General features: G+C 35.2%; 2 protein-coding genes across 3 annotated transcripts; both read left to right on the top strand.

Moving 5' to 3' along the window:
* The first annotated feature begins 1,150 nt into the window (after positions 1-1,150).
* Positions 1,151-6,133, top strand: lpl (lipoprotein lipase). Its single transcript, XM_051094924.1, has 10 exons — positions 1,151-1,425; positions 2,303-2,490; positions 2,565-2,744; positions 2,829-2,940; positions 3,025-3,258; positions 3,338-3,580; positions 3,662-3,782; positions 4,239-4,418; positions 4,506-4,613; positions 4,744-6,133. The coding sequence occupies exons 1-10, from the start codon at positions 1,320-1,322 to the stop codon at positions 4,793-4,795; spliced, it is 1,524 nt and encodes a 507-aa protein (XP_050950881.1). The 5' UTR covers positions 1,151-1,319; the 3' UTR covers positions 4,796-6,133.
* Positions 6,134-9,627: 3,494 nt separating this feature from the next.
* On the top strand, positions 9,628-15,001 carry LOC127153705 (lipoprotein lipase). 2 transcript variants are annotated; one of them, XM_051094934.1, is made up of 10 exons: positions 9,628-9,883; positions 10,975-11,159; positions 11,252-11,431; positions 11,519-11,630; positions 11,715-11,948; positions 12,170-12,412; positions 12,892-13,012; positions 13,098-13,307; positions 13,661-13,756; positions 13,846-15,001. In XM_051094934.1, the coding sequence occupies exons 1-10, from the start codon at positions 9,781-9,783 to the stop codon at positions 13,862-13,864; spliced, it is 1,503 nt and encodes a 500-aa protein (XP_050950891.1). In that variant the 5' UTR covers positions 9,628-9,780; the 3' UTR covers positions 13,865-15,001. The 2 variants fall into 2 exon arrangements, with proteins under 2 accessions (XP_050950891.1, XP_050950892.1); XM_051094935.1 differs by having other exon boundaries at positions 9,630-9,883; positions 13,101-13,307.
* The last annotated feature ends 624 nt before the right edge of the window (positions 15,002-15,625 follow it).

Raw genomic sequence — 15,625 nt, 5'->3', positions numbered from 1 at the left:
TCTGTGAGCGAATTTTCTTGTGTACTGTAAATGATTACACATGTGCAATCAAAGAGTATAAATGTTTATAGGTGCTTAGCCACGCGCACGTAGGAGTGTGTTTATAAAAGGGCACGTGCGTGTGTTTTTCTTGAATTTATTTTAGCATTAATCCCAGTATTTGTTTAGCACTTTCATCCAGATGAAGACAAACAAAAGAAATCCAGTTCCAGAAAATTAGTACTGAGATATTTAATATTTGTTTGTACCTGTATATTTGTTCTCAAGAAGCCAGTAAAATTTTTTTATTTTTTTTTTTGGCTGTCTGTCAGCTCACCGCTGACTGGCCAATGAGACGCAGGGTGGCTAAACACGCCCACTGACCGTCTCCCTGAATGGAAATCACACTGATATTTGTAACCCTCTTCCATATGCTGCCAAAAGCAAGCTGTAGTGGGCACACAATTTTGTTGTTGGTTTTTAAGTTGGCAACGTTTGTTTAAAGTAACGTTTTAGTTTTTGCAAAGCGCTTATCAAACAGTGTGGGTGATTTTATCAGTCGGCTGGATGACCTTGAGTAGGCTGTGATGATCAAACAGAATGATTTCCGTAACATAAATCTGAAAATCTATCAGAAATATAGGAGTATAGCCGACATTTAACTAGTAAGTAAATAAATACATTTTATAAATTTCAACTTTCACAGAAGCCCCTGGCTATTTTTAAGATTTAAGCTCAAAGCTTTAAATGTTTTTTTGTTTTTTAACAATTTAATTGGTGTAACTTTTAATTAAAAATGACTTCAAATGTAAAAATAATCAACTGAAAGAGTAATTCATTAATAATTTAATTTTTAAAACACTTTTCTTATTTGCATTTGCAGTGTATTTTTATATTTTGAATTACCTTAATCGAATCAGAAAAACGACATAATGAAAGAAAACAAAAAGCAAAAATAAATAAATAAAAAAGAAAGTCCATCATAACTCGATTTGCTTGTAGACTCTCGGGGGCCTCACAACTTCACAGACTTGTAATTGTGATGAGTCAGTGTGGGGGTTCCTGGTCTTTTATTGGTCATGTCAGGTCTTACCCCGCCTCTCTCGACCAATAGAATTTCAGCGATTTGCATGCGGTCCGGCACGGGAGGATAAAGACACGCAAGTAGCGGTACTGATTTAAACTCTTCAGAGGAACTCTGGACAGAAGATATCTCAAGCAGCTGCAACCCCCCAACTGGAATATTAACCTGCTGTAACGCTGAAAATACCCGGATCTCAACGGCTTTTACACTTACTTTAATAAGTTGTTGCATCCGTGATCATAATATTTATATTAATATGGGGAGAGTAAGCAGCGCTTGTTTTATATCTTGGATGTATTTTGTCTACATTTCCTCGGGTTTTGCAACTACGATTGAACCAACGATTGAATTTACCACTTTTAGTAAGTATAAGCTTATTTGTTTTATAAAAGCATAGAATGAACCTTGTTAAATAAGTTTAAAAGTGTTAAAGTTTCTAACTTAGAATAACACAATTCACAAATATCAAAAATTGATTTTCTTGCACCAGTATGACCGCATGACTTAATTATGTTTAAATGCAGTGGAAAATTGTAAGATTTTTTACAACCAATTTTAATTTTTATGTATACATTTATATATTATTTTATATACTGTATTATTAATTAGATGTTTTAAAAGACCATGTTTGGTGGTGCAAAGATGTTTCTGTTAAAAAAAAAAACCCTGTAAAACACATTTTTCATGTTTTTAGTAATCTTTAGTGTTTTTATGTAGCATTTATTATTCATATGCAACTCGTAAATCATATTAATTTCCCTAAATTATTTTTTATGGTCAGTCTGTTTTGTTTTAATAGTGATTACATTCACTTTTACCTTACAAAATATCTTAGAAAACTTGATTTGCAAACATGAAACTTAACATCATTAAAAAAGTCAAATTTGTTGACTTTAACTATATGGCACAGAAATTTATCAGGTCAAACGTTGTTTGAGACTCTGCATACATGCATTCGACATGCCAGAAAATCAGTTATGAACACATATTGAAGGACTTACAGCGAAACAATTTTTTTATGCATAGTGAGTCAAGCACTGGGAAAGCTTCCAAGCATGCCATTTGGAAGTAATTCGTCATATACAAAATAAGGGAAAAGTATAAGCACATGCAAGATAAGCTTCTTTACAACTTCAATAATTAAAATTTCTATAATCAGCTTACAAGTAAAAAGCATTTAATGTAAGCAGCACTTACCTTGCTAGCTGTTAAACTCATTGTTGATCTGGTTTTGGACAGATAACATGTTGGAAAATGCCACAGAATGGATGACGGACTTCAGTGACATCGAGTCCAAGTTTTCCTTCAGGACCAGCGAGGAACCCGAAGATGATCTGTGCTACATAGTTCCGGGTCAACCCGAAACCATCAAGGAATGTAACTTCAATCCAGACACCAAGACTTTCATAGTTATTCACGGATGGACGGTGAGTGTTTCTACTACACTTGTTGAATGACATACAAAGCGGTCCAAACCATGACGCCAATGATTTTGTCTCAGGTCACGGGTATGTTTGAAAGCTGGGTTCCCAAACTGGTATCAGCCCTGTATGATCGAGAGCCAACGGCCAACGTGATTGTGGTGGACTGGTTGTCCCGTGCACAACAACACTACCCTACGTCAGCCGCCTACACCAAACTAGTAGGGAGAGACGTGGCCAAGTTTGTCAACTGGTTACAGGTATGTTAAACACTTGGAAATGGTTTGTTGTACATCAAGGTGAAGAGCATCTGATGGAGAATCTTGTCTGGTTTCTTCATCCAGGGTGAGATTGGCTATCCTTGGGAGAAGCTCCATCTGTTGGGATACAGTCTTGGCGCTCATGTAGCAGGAATCGCTGGTCTTCTCACCAAACATAAGGTTAACAGAATCACAGGTAAGTTGATGTTGTTTTTCAGTGTGTCGGTTTTCAATTGTACACTTAAAAAATGCATTAAAATCAAGCTTTTTGGATCTTCAGGCATGGATCCCGCTGGCCCTAGTTTTGAGTATGCAGATGCCCAAAGCACCCTTTCCCCTGACGATGCCCTTTTCGTGGACGTTCTTCATACCAACACTCGCGGTTCTCCGGATCGCAGCATTGGGATTCAGAGGCCAGTGGGCCACATTGATATCTACCCCAACGGAGGAACGTTCCAACCTGGGTGTGGCCTCCAAAACACAGTGTTGATGGTGGCCACCACTGGTTTAAGAAGTACGTTCCCATACATACAGATGTTCCTAGGTTTCCAATCACAAATACAAGCTTTAACATTTTTCTTGGTTCTCTGCAGACATGGATCAAATCGTGAAGTGCTCCCACGAGCGCTCCATTCACCTGTTCATTGACTCGTTGCTCAACCAGGAGCAAGAAAGCTTGGCTTACAGCTGCAACTCCAAAGACACCTTCAACAAGGGGATGTGCCTCAGCTGCCGCAAGAACCGCTGCAACAAGGTGGGCTACGGAGTCAACAAAATTCGCACACGCAGGAGCAGCAAGATGTACATGAAGACCAGAGATGTGATGCCCTATAAAGGTGCGGAGCACCAAAGTTCATGTTTTTTTTATTTTATTTAAAAAAAAACCTTTCTAAATACTAAAAACTATCTTCCCACAGTTTTCCATTATCACGTGAAGGTCCACTTCTTCGGCAAGACTAAATTGAGCTACACTGACCAGCCCATGAAGATCTCACTGTATGGAATCCATGGCGAGAAGGAGAATATCCCTTACGTTATGTAAGTCGTCAGCTTTTCCTGCTGGATATGTCAGGTTTTGATTAACTACAAATGCAGGTTAAGATGTTTACCAAGTAAGATCTAGAGACTTTACTTTAGTTTCAGTGATTTTTATGACCTTACACTCTTAAAAATAAAGGTTCTTTATTGGCATCGATGGTTCTACGAAGTATCTTGAACATCCATGGAACTTTCTAAATGCAGAAAAGGTTCTTTAGATTTTTTAAATGTTCTTCAAAATTGTTCTTTTAAGAACTGTTCACTAAAAGGTTTTTTGTGGAACCAAAATTCGTTCTTCTATGGCATCACTGCAAAAACACCCTTTTGGAACCTTTATTTTTAAGAGTTTAGGTACCAAAACAAACAACTATTTTGGACCATGTTTTGCCTTAGATTGGATTCTGTCCTGAACTGAGATAACAGAGAAAGTAATACAGATGTTTTTTGGTTCCACAGGCCTGCTTTGAACACAAACAGCACCGTGTCTTTCCTGCTGACCACGGATGCGGACATCGGAGAGCTGCTGATGGTGAAACTTTTCTGGGAGAAGGACACCCTCATCAGCTGGCCATGGCGGAGCCCCGATACCTTCCACATCCGCAAAATACGCATCAAATCAGGAGAAACACAATCTAAGTAAGCAGAGAGACATATTTTGACCTTCTTTAACTTAAACCTTCTTTAAAACATGCAGAATTAAAAAAAATATGTTTTTTGATCCAGGATCATCTTCAGTGCCAAAGATGGTGAATTTTCCTACCTTTCCCGTGGAGGCGAAGCTGCCGTCTTCGTGAAAGACAAAGAAGCCCAGTCGAGCCGCAAAAACCAGAGGTTAATTTTTCATACGTTTTGCTGACACAACTCTTGCGACCTTCCTCGCTCAGTTATTATGTTCTTGTTTTATTTGTTGTGGCGAGTTTTGTTTAACTAAACCCTTTGCACTTTACACTGATTTACGCAGATTGCACAAGCTGAAGATGCACGGAAGTTCATTCAAACAGAGCACTGAGTAAAGACACACATCGTCATCCACCTCTGCTGGGATCTGGCACGAAACCTGCCAGGGAAAACTGGAACGTTAGAGACTGATCTCTCCCGAATATTCCGACTAGTAACCCTCACCCAACCCAAATCCAGAAACACATCCTGCATCTTGAAAACATTGCTGCTGTGCAGTTTTAAAACAAAACAATCACTTCAGATACCGCTAATCTGGATAGACAATCTTCAGTGTGCGTCTTAAATCCATAAAATTGATAATCAAATCTCTATGCAACATATTTATGCAAGTAATCAGTTCCAGTCTATCTAAAAATGACTTGCACTTAGTTAAAAGGATTGTTTAGCTGTCCACCAAAGAGACTCTTCTTCAGTTGGAGAAAGATGCCACTCGAAACATGTTACGGTTTGTTTGGTTTATCAGTATTACTATTGAAATTCCATTTAATAACTAGGTTATTAAGCCGTTTGGTCGTACTGTGAATTAGATTGTATAAAAGCCGTTTTGTAGCTATGCTAATCCTCTTTGCCTCAGTTTCCGAAAGCAAAACTTTAAGATTTGTCTTTGTTGCAACCTGTCAGTCTGAATGAATTGCTTTTAAAAAAAAAAAAAAAAAAAAAAAATGGGACCAAATCTTCTTCCAAATCATCTCTGCTGAATATGTGTAATTGTCATTATATATACTTACAAAAAGCTCTTCAGATGTCTACTTTTCTTTCATTTCTTGGGTTATTGTGTCTGGCACAGGTCACTTTAAAGGCTTTGCCTCCCTTTGATTCAGTATTGTTTGGCAAAAGAGCAAAATCAACAAACGATTCTGCCACTTTTGTTGTGTTTTTCATCACCTCCTTCAAATCAGTTTTGTTTGGTAAGAGAGAAAAATCAACAAACAGTTCTGCCACAGTTCTGTTTTGTTTCTCGCTACCCCCTTCAAAGCAACTCCAAGACAGTTTCATCTGCATTTTAAAAAAGAAATGAGGCGAGAAACTACTTTAATTTATATATGAGCCCGCCAAGAAGTAAAACAAGATGCATTTGATCTGAAATGTTGACAGTATTCCAGGCCTGCCAGGGTTGACTGCCCCACATAATAGCCACAAATACACCAAAATTCTTCCTTTTTCCTATTTATTGATTGTATATATTTGTACATTAAGCACATAATATATGTATTCCATGTTTCTGAGGTGCTCTTGCCTTTTCTTTTGATTTATGTAGCCTTTCTATTTTTATAAACAAACATTGACTGATTGAAGTGACTGGAAGCAAATGAAAAGATCAGCTGTGATTATTGAATCTGCATATGCCGTGCACTGTATGATGTCATTTTAATAAACGCTATGTTACAGTATGAGAGCGCTTTGCGTTTTTAATTTAAATTTAATTCAATTTAATTCTTTATTTTCTGTGCAAATGACATGTCTGCATTAAATTAAGTACATGTTTTTGATACTTCAGGTCTCAAACAAATTAAAAAAAATTTAAACTGGCTGCAAAGTTTACAGCATCAACACTGACTTATTGATCTCTTTAGAATCTGTTGATTAAATATACATATTTTAATCTAATCTGATAAAAAGACAGTCACCTACTGTTTTGCTCATGTTAGCTTCATTCATATAAGATACTATGTGAATGGATTGTCATCCATTCAAATAACAACAATGCGTTGTTTAAAAAAACGAAACAAAACAAAACAAAACAAAAAAAAAACGTGAATTTACTTGCATTGTTAAATGGGAGAGGAAAACACGTGCAGCAACCTCAAATCACAACACAAGGAGGTTGTTTTCCCAGATCCCCTTCCCTTTTCCGTGGAAGAACAAGTTCTTGGAATGAAATAACAACATTCCGATACTTTCATTAGTCAGATACTCCTGCAAGAGACTGTTGTGAAATTTCAGTGTTTAATTTTCTGGAATATACCCTACTTCTGACAGTTTATCACATTAAGGAATAAAAAAGTTAGATATGGAGATTTAAATGTGGTTTTGATTTATCACTTTCTAATTCTTCTTAAAAATCATATTCAAGCCCTCCAAGTTCTTGTATAGTGGGCAGTGATTTCTAGAAGTGTTTGCTAAAGTGCATGGACATGTTATTAGCTATGATTTTGTTCTCAAAGAATATTTTGCATGAAAGCAGCAATTAGCAGCCTGGTGCTTGTTATAACAACTGGAAGGAATGACCACAGTGCAGCTATCATTCAGAGTTTTGGCAGGGTCTGAGTGTTACGTTATGACTATGACACAATGCCTGCAAAGAGCATTGAGGGTATTGGCACATAACGAGTTATGAGACTTTGTTCTCTCAAATGTGACCCTGGACCACAAAACCAGTCTTAAGTCGCTGGGGTATATTTGTAGCAATAGCCAAAAAATACATTGTATGGGTCAAAAGTATTGATTTTTCTTTTATGCCAAAAATCATTAGGAAATTAAGTGGACATCATGTTCCATGAAGATATTTCATAAAATTCCTACTGTAAATATATCAAAACTTAATTTTTGATTAGTAATATGCATTATTAAGAACTTCTTTTGGACAACTTTAAATGCGATTTTCTCAGTATTTTGATTTTTTTGCACCCTCTGATTCCAGATTTTCAAATAGTTGTATCTCGACCAAATATTGTACTATCCTAAGAAAACTTATTTATTCGGCTTTCAGATGACGTATAAATCTCAATTTCGAAAAATTGACCCTTATGACTGGTTTTGTGGTCCAGGGTCACAAACAGTAAAGAGACTTTATTAATTTCTCCTCCATGTTGAATATTATTATCATGTTCTGCATGAATATTGACAAACTTTCATGACATAACAGGTTATTGACACAAAAAGGTCAGTCTGAAGTGGTCTAAAACCTGTCTGACCCATTTACATAGTTATTCAATAAGCTTTAGATACAAACTAGAGATCTGTGCTGTTTCCTAGGAATATGTGAATTGGGAAAAATGCATGACAAATTTCTATAAACAAGTTTAAAACATTGTTTTAGAACAAAAGATAGAACGACTGACAGAACTATAGATAGATAGATAGATAGATAGATAGATAGATTATAGGAATGTTACTTTTAAATGTTCTTGGAACTTTCTGAAACAAGTAGTAACATTTAAATAATGTTAGACAAACAAACTATCATGTTAAAATAATTTTTTTAGATAGATCTAAAATGTTCTAAGAACAAAGTTTAGTAAGTAAATAAAACGTTATTTTATAACATTTTAATAATGTTAGGCGAATGTCAAACTAACACATTAAAAATGATAGATAGATAGATAGATAGATAGATAGATAGATAAATAGATAGATAGATAGATAAACAAAAATGTTCTTAAGAATATTTAGCTAAAGTTCTCAGACCTTTCAAAATGACCAGTGTTTAAATGTTTTTTCAAAACGTTTTTTTTTATCATTCATTTAATATTCATTATATTGTCATTCAGGTAGACAGAGAGAGATAGATAGATACATAAATACATAGATAGAGAGATAGATAGATAGACAGATAGATAGATAGATAGATAGATAGATAGATAGATATACACATACTTGTGAAACTTTTCTTGGTTATACGAACATCATGCGATCATTCTATTTTATCATTTTGCAATTATAGGAATGTTACTTTTGAATGTTCTTGGAACTTTCTGAAACAAGTAGTAATATTTACATAACGTTAGACACATCAAACTATCATGTTAAAAATATTTTTTTTAGATAGATCTAAAATGTTCTAAGAACAAAGTTTAGTAAGTAAATAAAACATTATTTCTATAACATTTAAACAATGTTAGGCGAACGTCAAACCAACACGTTAAAAAAATTATAGACAGATAGATAGATAGATAGATAGATAGATAGATAGATAGATAAATAAAATGTTCTTAAGAATATTTAGCTAAAGTTTCAAAATGACCAGTTTTTAAATGTTTTACAAAATGTTTTTTCATAACGTTTTTTTTTTTATCATTCATTTAATATTCATTATATTGTCATTCAGATAGACAGAGAGATATAGATAGACAGATGGATGGACAGATAGATAGATAGATAGATAGATAGATAGATAGATAGATAGATAGATAGATAGACACATACTTGTGAAACTTTTCTTGGTTATATTAACATCATGTGAACATTCTATTGATAGATAGATAGATAGATAGATAGATAGATAGATAGATAGACTGTTTTTTAAGTCTAAAAAAAGTTTTTTCATGATTTTAAAACCATCACTGGGTCATTGTATTTTATCATTCATTTAACATTTATTATGCAAACATTATGGGAACGTTACTTTCGAATGTTCTCTGAACTCTGAAACAAGTAATAACATTTAAATAACGTTAGGTGAACATCAAACTAACACGTTAAAAAAACGTTTTTAGATGGACAAGATATAGATAGATAGATAAATAGACAGACAGATTTAAATAATGTTAGACGAAGGTCAAACTAACACGTTAAAAAGGCGTTTTTTAGATTTATATAAGTAAGTTTAAAACATTGTTTTAGAACATTAGACTGATAGAACGACAGATAGATAGGAAAAGGAGCAACATGAACATTTTGCAAAACCTCTCCTTTTTCACTCCATGAAAAAATGAAGACCACCTGGATCTGAAACGATCCGAGGGTGAGTAAATGACGACAAAATTTTCACATTTGGGGTAAAAGGTCCGTTCAAGGTAAAAACCGCATGTTTTATTATGGTAAAGAACCTCGTGAGACTTACACAGCACTAAGCAGCACTTGACTAAGTCCTAAACAAATGTGAGACCGTATTACCCCGCCTGTGGGCTGAGACCAATGGCTCTTACTCGTGCTATTTAGGAACTTAACTGAAGTCTGAGGCTCAGATTTCATTAGCGAGGATTCAAGCGGTACAAGGAGTTTGCGAATATTTGATTTCTCAGTTTGTGTTATAGCAGGCAGCACGCGCAACAGGAAGGTGAGGATCAGAAGCGCCAAAAGTTCACGCAGAAAAGACATGAACATTTTGTCATTCCAATGCGTTTCGTGGCTCTTATTAAGCTTCACTGGTCTTCTCGTCGCTGCTCTGGAGAAAGAAATCTTCACCAACGAACTCTTTGGTAAGATGTATGAAATGTTTGTTGATGCGCCGTAAGAAATGCATTCGGATAACATGAGGCGTTATTTGAGTTGGTCGTGGCGCGGTTCTTTAATTTTAATACTTGTGTTTTCAATTCCTACCGCAAATCCTCCGTTCATTAGGGGAAAACTTTAATATCCGGCAACTGTCTGAGCTTTTAAATCCATGAATTAGCCTGTAGAAGCTGCCGGTGACCATTTACCTCACATTTCTTCGAGTCGACTAGATGTTAGATGATGTTTTGAGAGGAGGATTTCTATAAAGTACATTTCAAGTTCATACTCAAGGTAACACAAGGTAATCTTCAGAGTGCAATCTGATATCCCATCGTTTACAGGTGTGATAATAGTGTATAGTAAGCATATTATGGCTCCACCCACCAAGGATGTCAGCTGAGCTGAACTACTGAAAAACTTATTGTCCTCTCAAATCCTGTTTTATTAAGCATACCAAGTATGTCAAATCGTATACCTAATTTTTATTACTCCATATTTTATTTTCTATTATGTATATATTATTTTGGTTATTAAACTTATAAAGAAATGTGATATTTAGAGAATTACTTATGACTACTCATAAGTAATTCCACTTATTTTTAATAGAATTTAACAGGTTTTTAATTCTAATTATTTACAGTAATTTAGAGTATTTTAATTTTAATATTATATCTTAGTAATCTTAATAATAAATCTTTACGTCCACAATTTTAGAATTATAATACAGATTTTAATAATAATTTAATAAAAATAATTCAAACAATTTAATAATATATTTTATAAGAAAATAATTTACAATCAGTTTGACTTTTTAAAATGTTATTTCAATATTTGAATGTATTTTTAATTTTATATATGTTTTTAATTTCAGAATTTAATTTTATTTTAATATTGTTTTTCAATGACTAATACTACTACATACCCAATAAGTGTAATTCTAGTATGACAGAAATTTTAATAAAACACTTCCTAAAATTATATAAAAAATGCATTTTTGCATTTTAAGTTGTATTCTATTTAAAGTACACGTTAATAGTGCTATATTATTTTTTTAATGGCTATTATCTTTACATAGATAATTTCCTGGAGGATCTAAGGGACCTGTCAGACATCAACAAAGCCAATGTCAAGTTTTCTCTGAGAAACCCGTCCCAACCAGATGATGACGTGTGTTACATTGTACGTGGCAAACCAGAAACCCTCAACATCTGCGACTTCAAAAACACTTCAAAAACCTTTTTGGTCATTCATGGGTGGACGGTAAAGCAACATTTACAAACATTGATAAATTCAGCTGATTGTTTGTCAAGCTGTCCCATGCATTAGTGCTAAATTAACTATTTTCCCCTTAGGTAAGTGGACTGTTTGAGAGCTGGGTTGAGAAACTGGTTGCCGCACTTTATAACAGGGAGAAAGACGCTAACGTTATTGTTGTGGACTGGTTGGACACAGCGCAGAACCATTATGTGGTGGCGGCACAAAACACGAAGACGGTGGGACAAGAGGTCGGACTTTTTATAGACTGGCTGGAGGTTTGTGTTAGCACAACAAATCTAAGCGAATCAAATACACATATTGCTATTCTAGGTTTTTAATTGACATTATGCCCAATTCATAAGGAGTCTACCAATGTTCCTCTGGAGAAGTTGCACCTCATTGGCTATAGTCTTGGCGCCCACGTCGCAGGTTTTGCAGGAAGCCATGCAACCAATAAAGTTGGACGAATCACAGGTAGGTTCCTTGGCGTTCTTTTGGAAATAAACCCTAGGCCAGGTTTTAAACACAACGTATGAGACAACGATTTGGGTTTTGCAGGACTAGACCCAGCTGGACCAGACTTCGAAGGAGCCCACGCCCACGGACGGCTGTCCCCAGATGATGCCCATTTTGTAGATGTCCTCCACACATTCACCCGAGGTTCCTTGGGTCTCAGTATCGGTATCGAGCAGCCGGTCGGCCATGTGGATATATACCCCAATGGAGGAAGCTTCCAGCCTGGCTGCAACTTGAGAGGAGCTCTGGAGAAAATTGCCAGTTATGGAATACTTGGTAAAGACCCCTTGCTTGTTATTCATAACTTTCCCAAGGTCGGAAAGGGATTAGTTATGTATCAGAAGTCATTACATCTCCACATTTTTTTGGAATCTGGCTTTCAAATTTGTTTTGCCAACATAAATCTGCTACAACCTTTTTACAATGAACTCATTCATCTCTGCTAAATACTAGGTTTACTGCTATGACTAAAAAGACTGTTTCATTAATACCCTTAGCCTTAAATAATGCCATCAGATGCGAGCACGAGAGGTCCGTCCACCTGTTTATCGACTCCCTGCTGAATGAGGAAGAAGCTAGCAGAGCGTACAGCTGCGGGAGCAATGACATGTTCGACCGCGGCATGTGCCTCCAGTGTCGCAAGAACCGCTGCAACACCATAGGCTACAACGTCAGCAAAGTCCGTAAGGCAAGAAGCGCCAAGATGTTTACCAAGACACGAGGCTCCATGCCATTCAGAGGTCAGTGTCAACTTTCACGAATTAAAACAATTTTGTTTTCATTTTTTTTTAGTTTTATACATTTATATAGTTTTTTATTAAGCTTTAGCATGTGTTTAGACAATACGGTTTTCAACGAAAAATGGAAAACCTTTAAGCATTTTGGCTGTTCATTTAAGCTTAAAGTATACTTCAATTTTTACACATACGCAATGGTCAATGTACAGTGTGTGATGCGAATTTGGTTCTGGATTTAGCCCCAAACTGCATCAACTGCGTTAAATATTTTTAACGCCGTTAAACTGGAAAAATGAATCACCTGCATTAACGCTAATTTAGATAGCACCAATTTTAGTACTTCAACTAAACTAAACGAAAATTTAAAGTGCTGCCTTGGCAGTTAGCTGAAATATTGTTTTTGTTTTTTTATGGTTTTAGTTTTAGTTAACGATGATAACCTTGGTTGTGAGACGTTAAAACATTGTCATTTTTATTTTCAGTTTTCCACTATCAGCTGAAAATCAACTTCCATGGAGAAATAAATCAATTAGCAATGGAGCCAGCACTGACAGTCTCACTTTACGGTACCAATGGCGAAGCAGAAGATCTCAAGTTGAACATGTGAGTAGTCAATAATTATATCATAAAGATGACTGTATAGTGTGCACACCAGTCAAATTCCATTTGCTTTACTAACTTCATCAAGCAGACAGGAGAAGATCACCGCCAATAAAACTTACTCATTCCTCGTGGTAACCGAGAAGGACGTTGGAGATCTTCTGATGCTGAAGTTTAGGTTGGAAGAGTCCACATCTCCTTTACTCAATCTGCTCTCCTCGTGGTGGTACGGAGATTCTGCAAATTCTGGCGCACAGGTCCATAAAATCAGAGTCAGAGCCGGGGAGACACAAAAGAAGTACGTGTCTAACATTTTTACTAAATATAGTGAACATAAAAAGCTTTAAAATCACATTTCTGAGCCATTTTTGCTCAGTGACATCAGTGAATTGGCCTTGAGAAAGTCAGAGTTCTCCTCAAGTTCACACAGGTGTCCTAGGAGAGTAACACCAGGTGTAGTTCATCACATTAATGATGAACTACCAACATTTCACTACAGAACATAATTTAAACTTATTTACTGTTTTTCAAATTTTCGTGAAATGTTTTGGTTGTTTTCTTCACAATAAAAGCCACCTGATTTGATATTTTTTGTTTTCTAAAGCATTGACATTCACACACTTTTAAGCACTTTCATTCTTTATTTTTTAGGATGGTGCTGTGTTTGAAAGATCCCCAAATGGGAAGTTTAGCTCAGGATGTTGTATTTGTGAAATGCAAGGAGCCATGGAAGTCTTTATCTAAAAGGTGACCGTAGATGCTATAATTAAGCTAATATTTTTACATTTAATCTGAAACATTTCCAATAACTTTAATTTTGTTTTGTTCCAACACAGGCTCAAACTGAAGAGCTAATGAAAGGATGTACAAGCGATTTTGCTGAAGCACTTCAACAAATCTATTTATACAGCTGTTATTTATTAAGACTGCAACTGCACTGACTGTACTGTATTGCGTGATATGTGTTGCTATGAATTTGATTCATGCAAATGGATTGTGGACTTTTGTACTAGGGTATGCCAAAGGCTTAAAAAGCCTTGAAATGTGATTAATTGTATTAAATAATACTGGATTTGTGTTTGAATTAGGTCATTAGTTAATCTAGTCGATCATTATTTGTAATGAGGATGCTTTTGGCTAACAGCAAACACAGTTCAAGCATTGTCTTACATTATCTGTTCTGTCTTTGAAATAATTTAAGCGTTTTGTACTAAATTATATACTCCACAAGTTTTACGTTATTGATTCAGTCAAATTTAGCCTACCGTTGTTTTGGCGAATTTTCGCGGGAAAAATCCAGTCACTTCAGTAGGAATCCACGCAATGTCGCGTGAGCCGTGAGTACGAAATATTTCCACACGTAGTTGTTGTTCATAAATGAATTTCCCGAATTCATCGTCTTACCCAATAGAAAGCAGCGTGGTTTGAAAATTGCGTCTGTTTGAGCATCGCTATTAGAGTAAGCAATGAACGTTTTAACCCGCGAAAATGAGGCACATAATAAGAATTCGAACGGCTTTTGTCTTGACGTCCAGACAAAATATTACTAGTTAAATAATTAAGAAGGTGCTGTAAAACTAGTTTTACATTGATTTACTTCTGACTGAATATTCTGTAAACACGGTTTACCTTAGGAAGGGTACGTTTTCTCTGAGGGAAATGTAAACAATATCATAATTGAAAATCTTTAATGTTTTACCTGTTAACGGTCAAAAAAATCACACCTGCAGTTGATAATCTAAAAAGTCATATAAACACATAAATGAAACATCTACTGTGTTGAATGTTTTATTATTGGTACAAGTGTCTTTTGCACGGTAGACAGTTGACTTACCTAAGCAGTCAATACTGCATCCTACTGCTACAACATTGTATAATTTTTTTTTTTTTTTTAAATGAAAAATAAGGTGATGTACATCAATTAAATGAACTGTTCATAATTGTAAATTTGTTTTAAAAAAAATCATAATAAATTATATCTTTATGTCTTAACATGTACTTGAATGTTTTATTTAGCTTTTCCCCCCTAATTTTTTGGTGCCCATATTATTAATTATATACAAATTAACTATTTCATTTACAAATTTATATCACTGAATATGTTAAAACAACATTGTCATGTTTTATTAAATAGTTCTTGACCTTTTTTTACCCCATTCATGCTTAAATGTCACTTAGTTCTTAGTGCTTATCACAGTAACCCCACCAAGGACGACATGAAGAGATAAAAATCCAGCAGCTCAAACAAAGTGGTGTCACGATATCACTCATCATAGCCAAAAGTTTGCGAAACACTAAATTTTATACTTGCTGATAACGTTCTGAACCTGATTTCCGGAGGAAACAAATGTGCAGAGACAACCACAAGTAAGCCATTCACAGGTTAATATATACTGTATTTTTATTGTACCATTCCCAAAAACAAGTAATATATGTTAGACTTTCATGAATCTACAGCCATTTTTTGTCATTAACTATGCTGAGATAATCTGGCTTTTTCGAAATTGGAATGTCACATTCTTGGATTTATTTGAAATAAACATTGTGTGCAAAGCTATTGAGGACAAAGATTTATAGTTGAAAAGCTGGACAGTATTCATTTCTCAAATCAGCAGT

The sequence above is a fragment of the Labeo rohita genome, chromosome 22 (assembly GCF_022985175.1).
Source record: "Labeo rohita strain BAU-BD-2019 chromosome 22, IGBB_LRoh.1.0, whole genome shotgun sequence".
Lineage (NCBI taxonomy): Eukaryota > Metazoa > Chordata > Actinopteri > Cypriniformes > Cyprinidae > Labeo > Labeo rohita.
The sequence above is the reverse complement of the archived record's forward strand: the minus strand, read 5'-3'. Positions and strand labels throughout refer to the sequence as shown.

Excerpts from the sequence above, each read along its gene's own strand:
- lpl (XM_051094924.1), top strand. The coding sequence starts at position 1,320 with ATGGGGAGAGTAAGCAGCGCTTGTTTTATATCTTGGATGTATTTTGTC. Across the intron at positions 2,491-2,564 it reads TAGTTATTCACGGATGGACG|GTCACGGGTATGTTTGAAAG; the intron begins GTGAGTGTTTCT and ends ATTTTGTCTCAG. Across the intron at positions 4,419-4,505 it reads TCAGGAGAAACACAATCTAA|GATCATCTTCAGTGCCAAAG; the intron begins GTAAGCAGAGAG and ends TTTTTGATCCAG.
- LOC127153705 (XM_051094934.1), top strand. The coding sequence starts at position 9,781 with ATGAACATTTTGTCATTCCAATGCGTTTCGTGGCTCTTATTAAGCTTC. Across the intron at positions 11,160-11,251 it reads TGGTCATTCATGGGTGGACG|GTAAGTGGACTGTTTGAGAG; the intron begins GTAAAGCAACAT and ends TTTTCCCCTTAG. Across the intron at positions 11,432-11,518 it reads TTTTTATAGACTGGCTGGAG|GAGTCTACCAATGTTCCTCT; the intron begins GTTTGTGTTAGC and ends CCAATTCATAAG.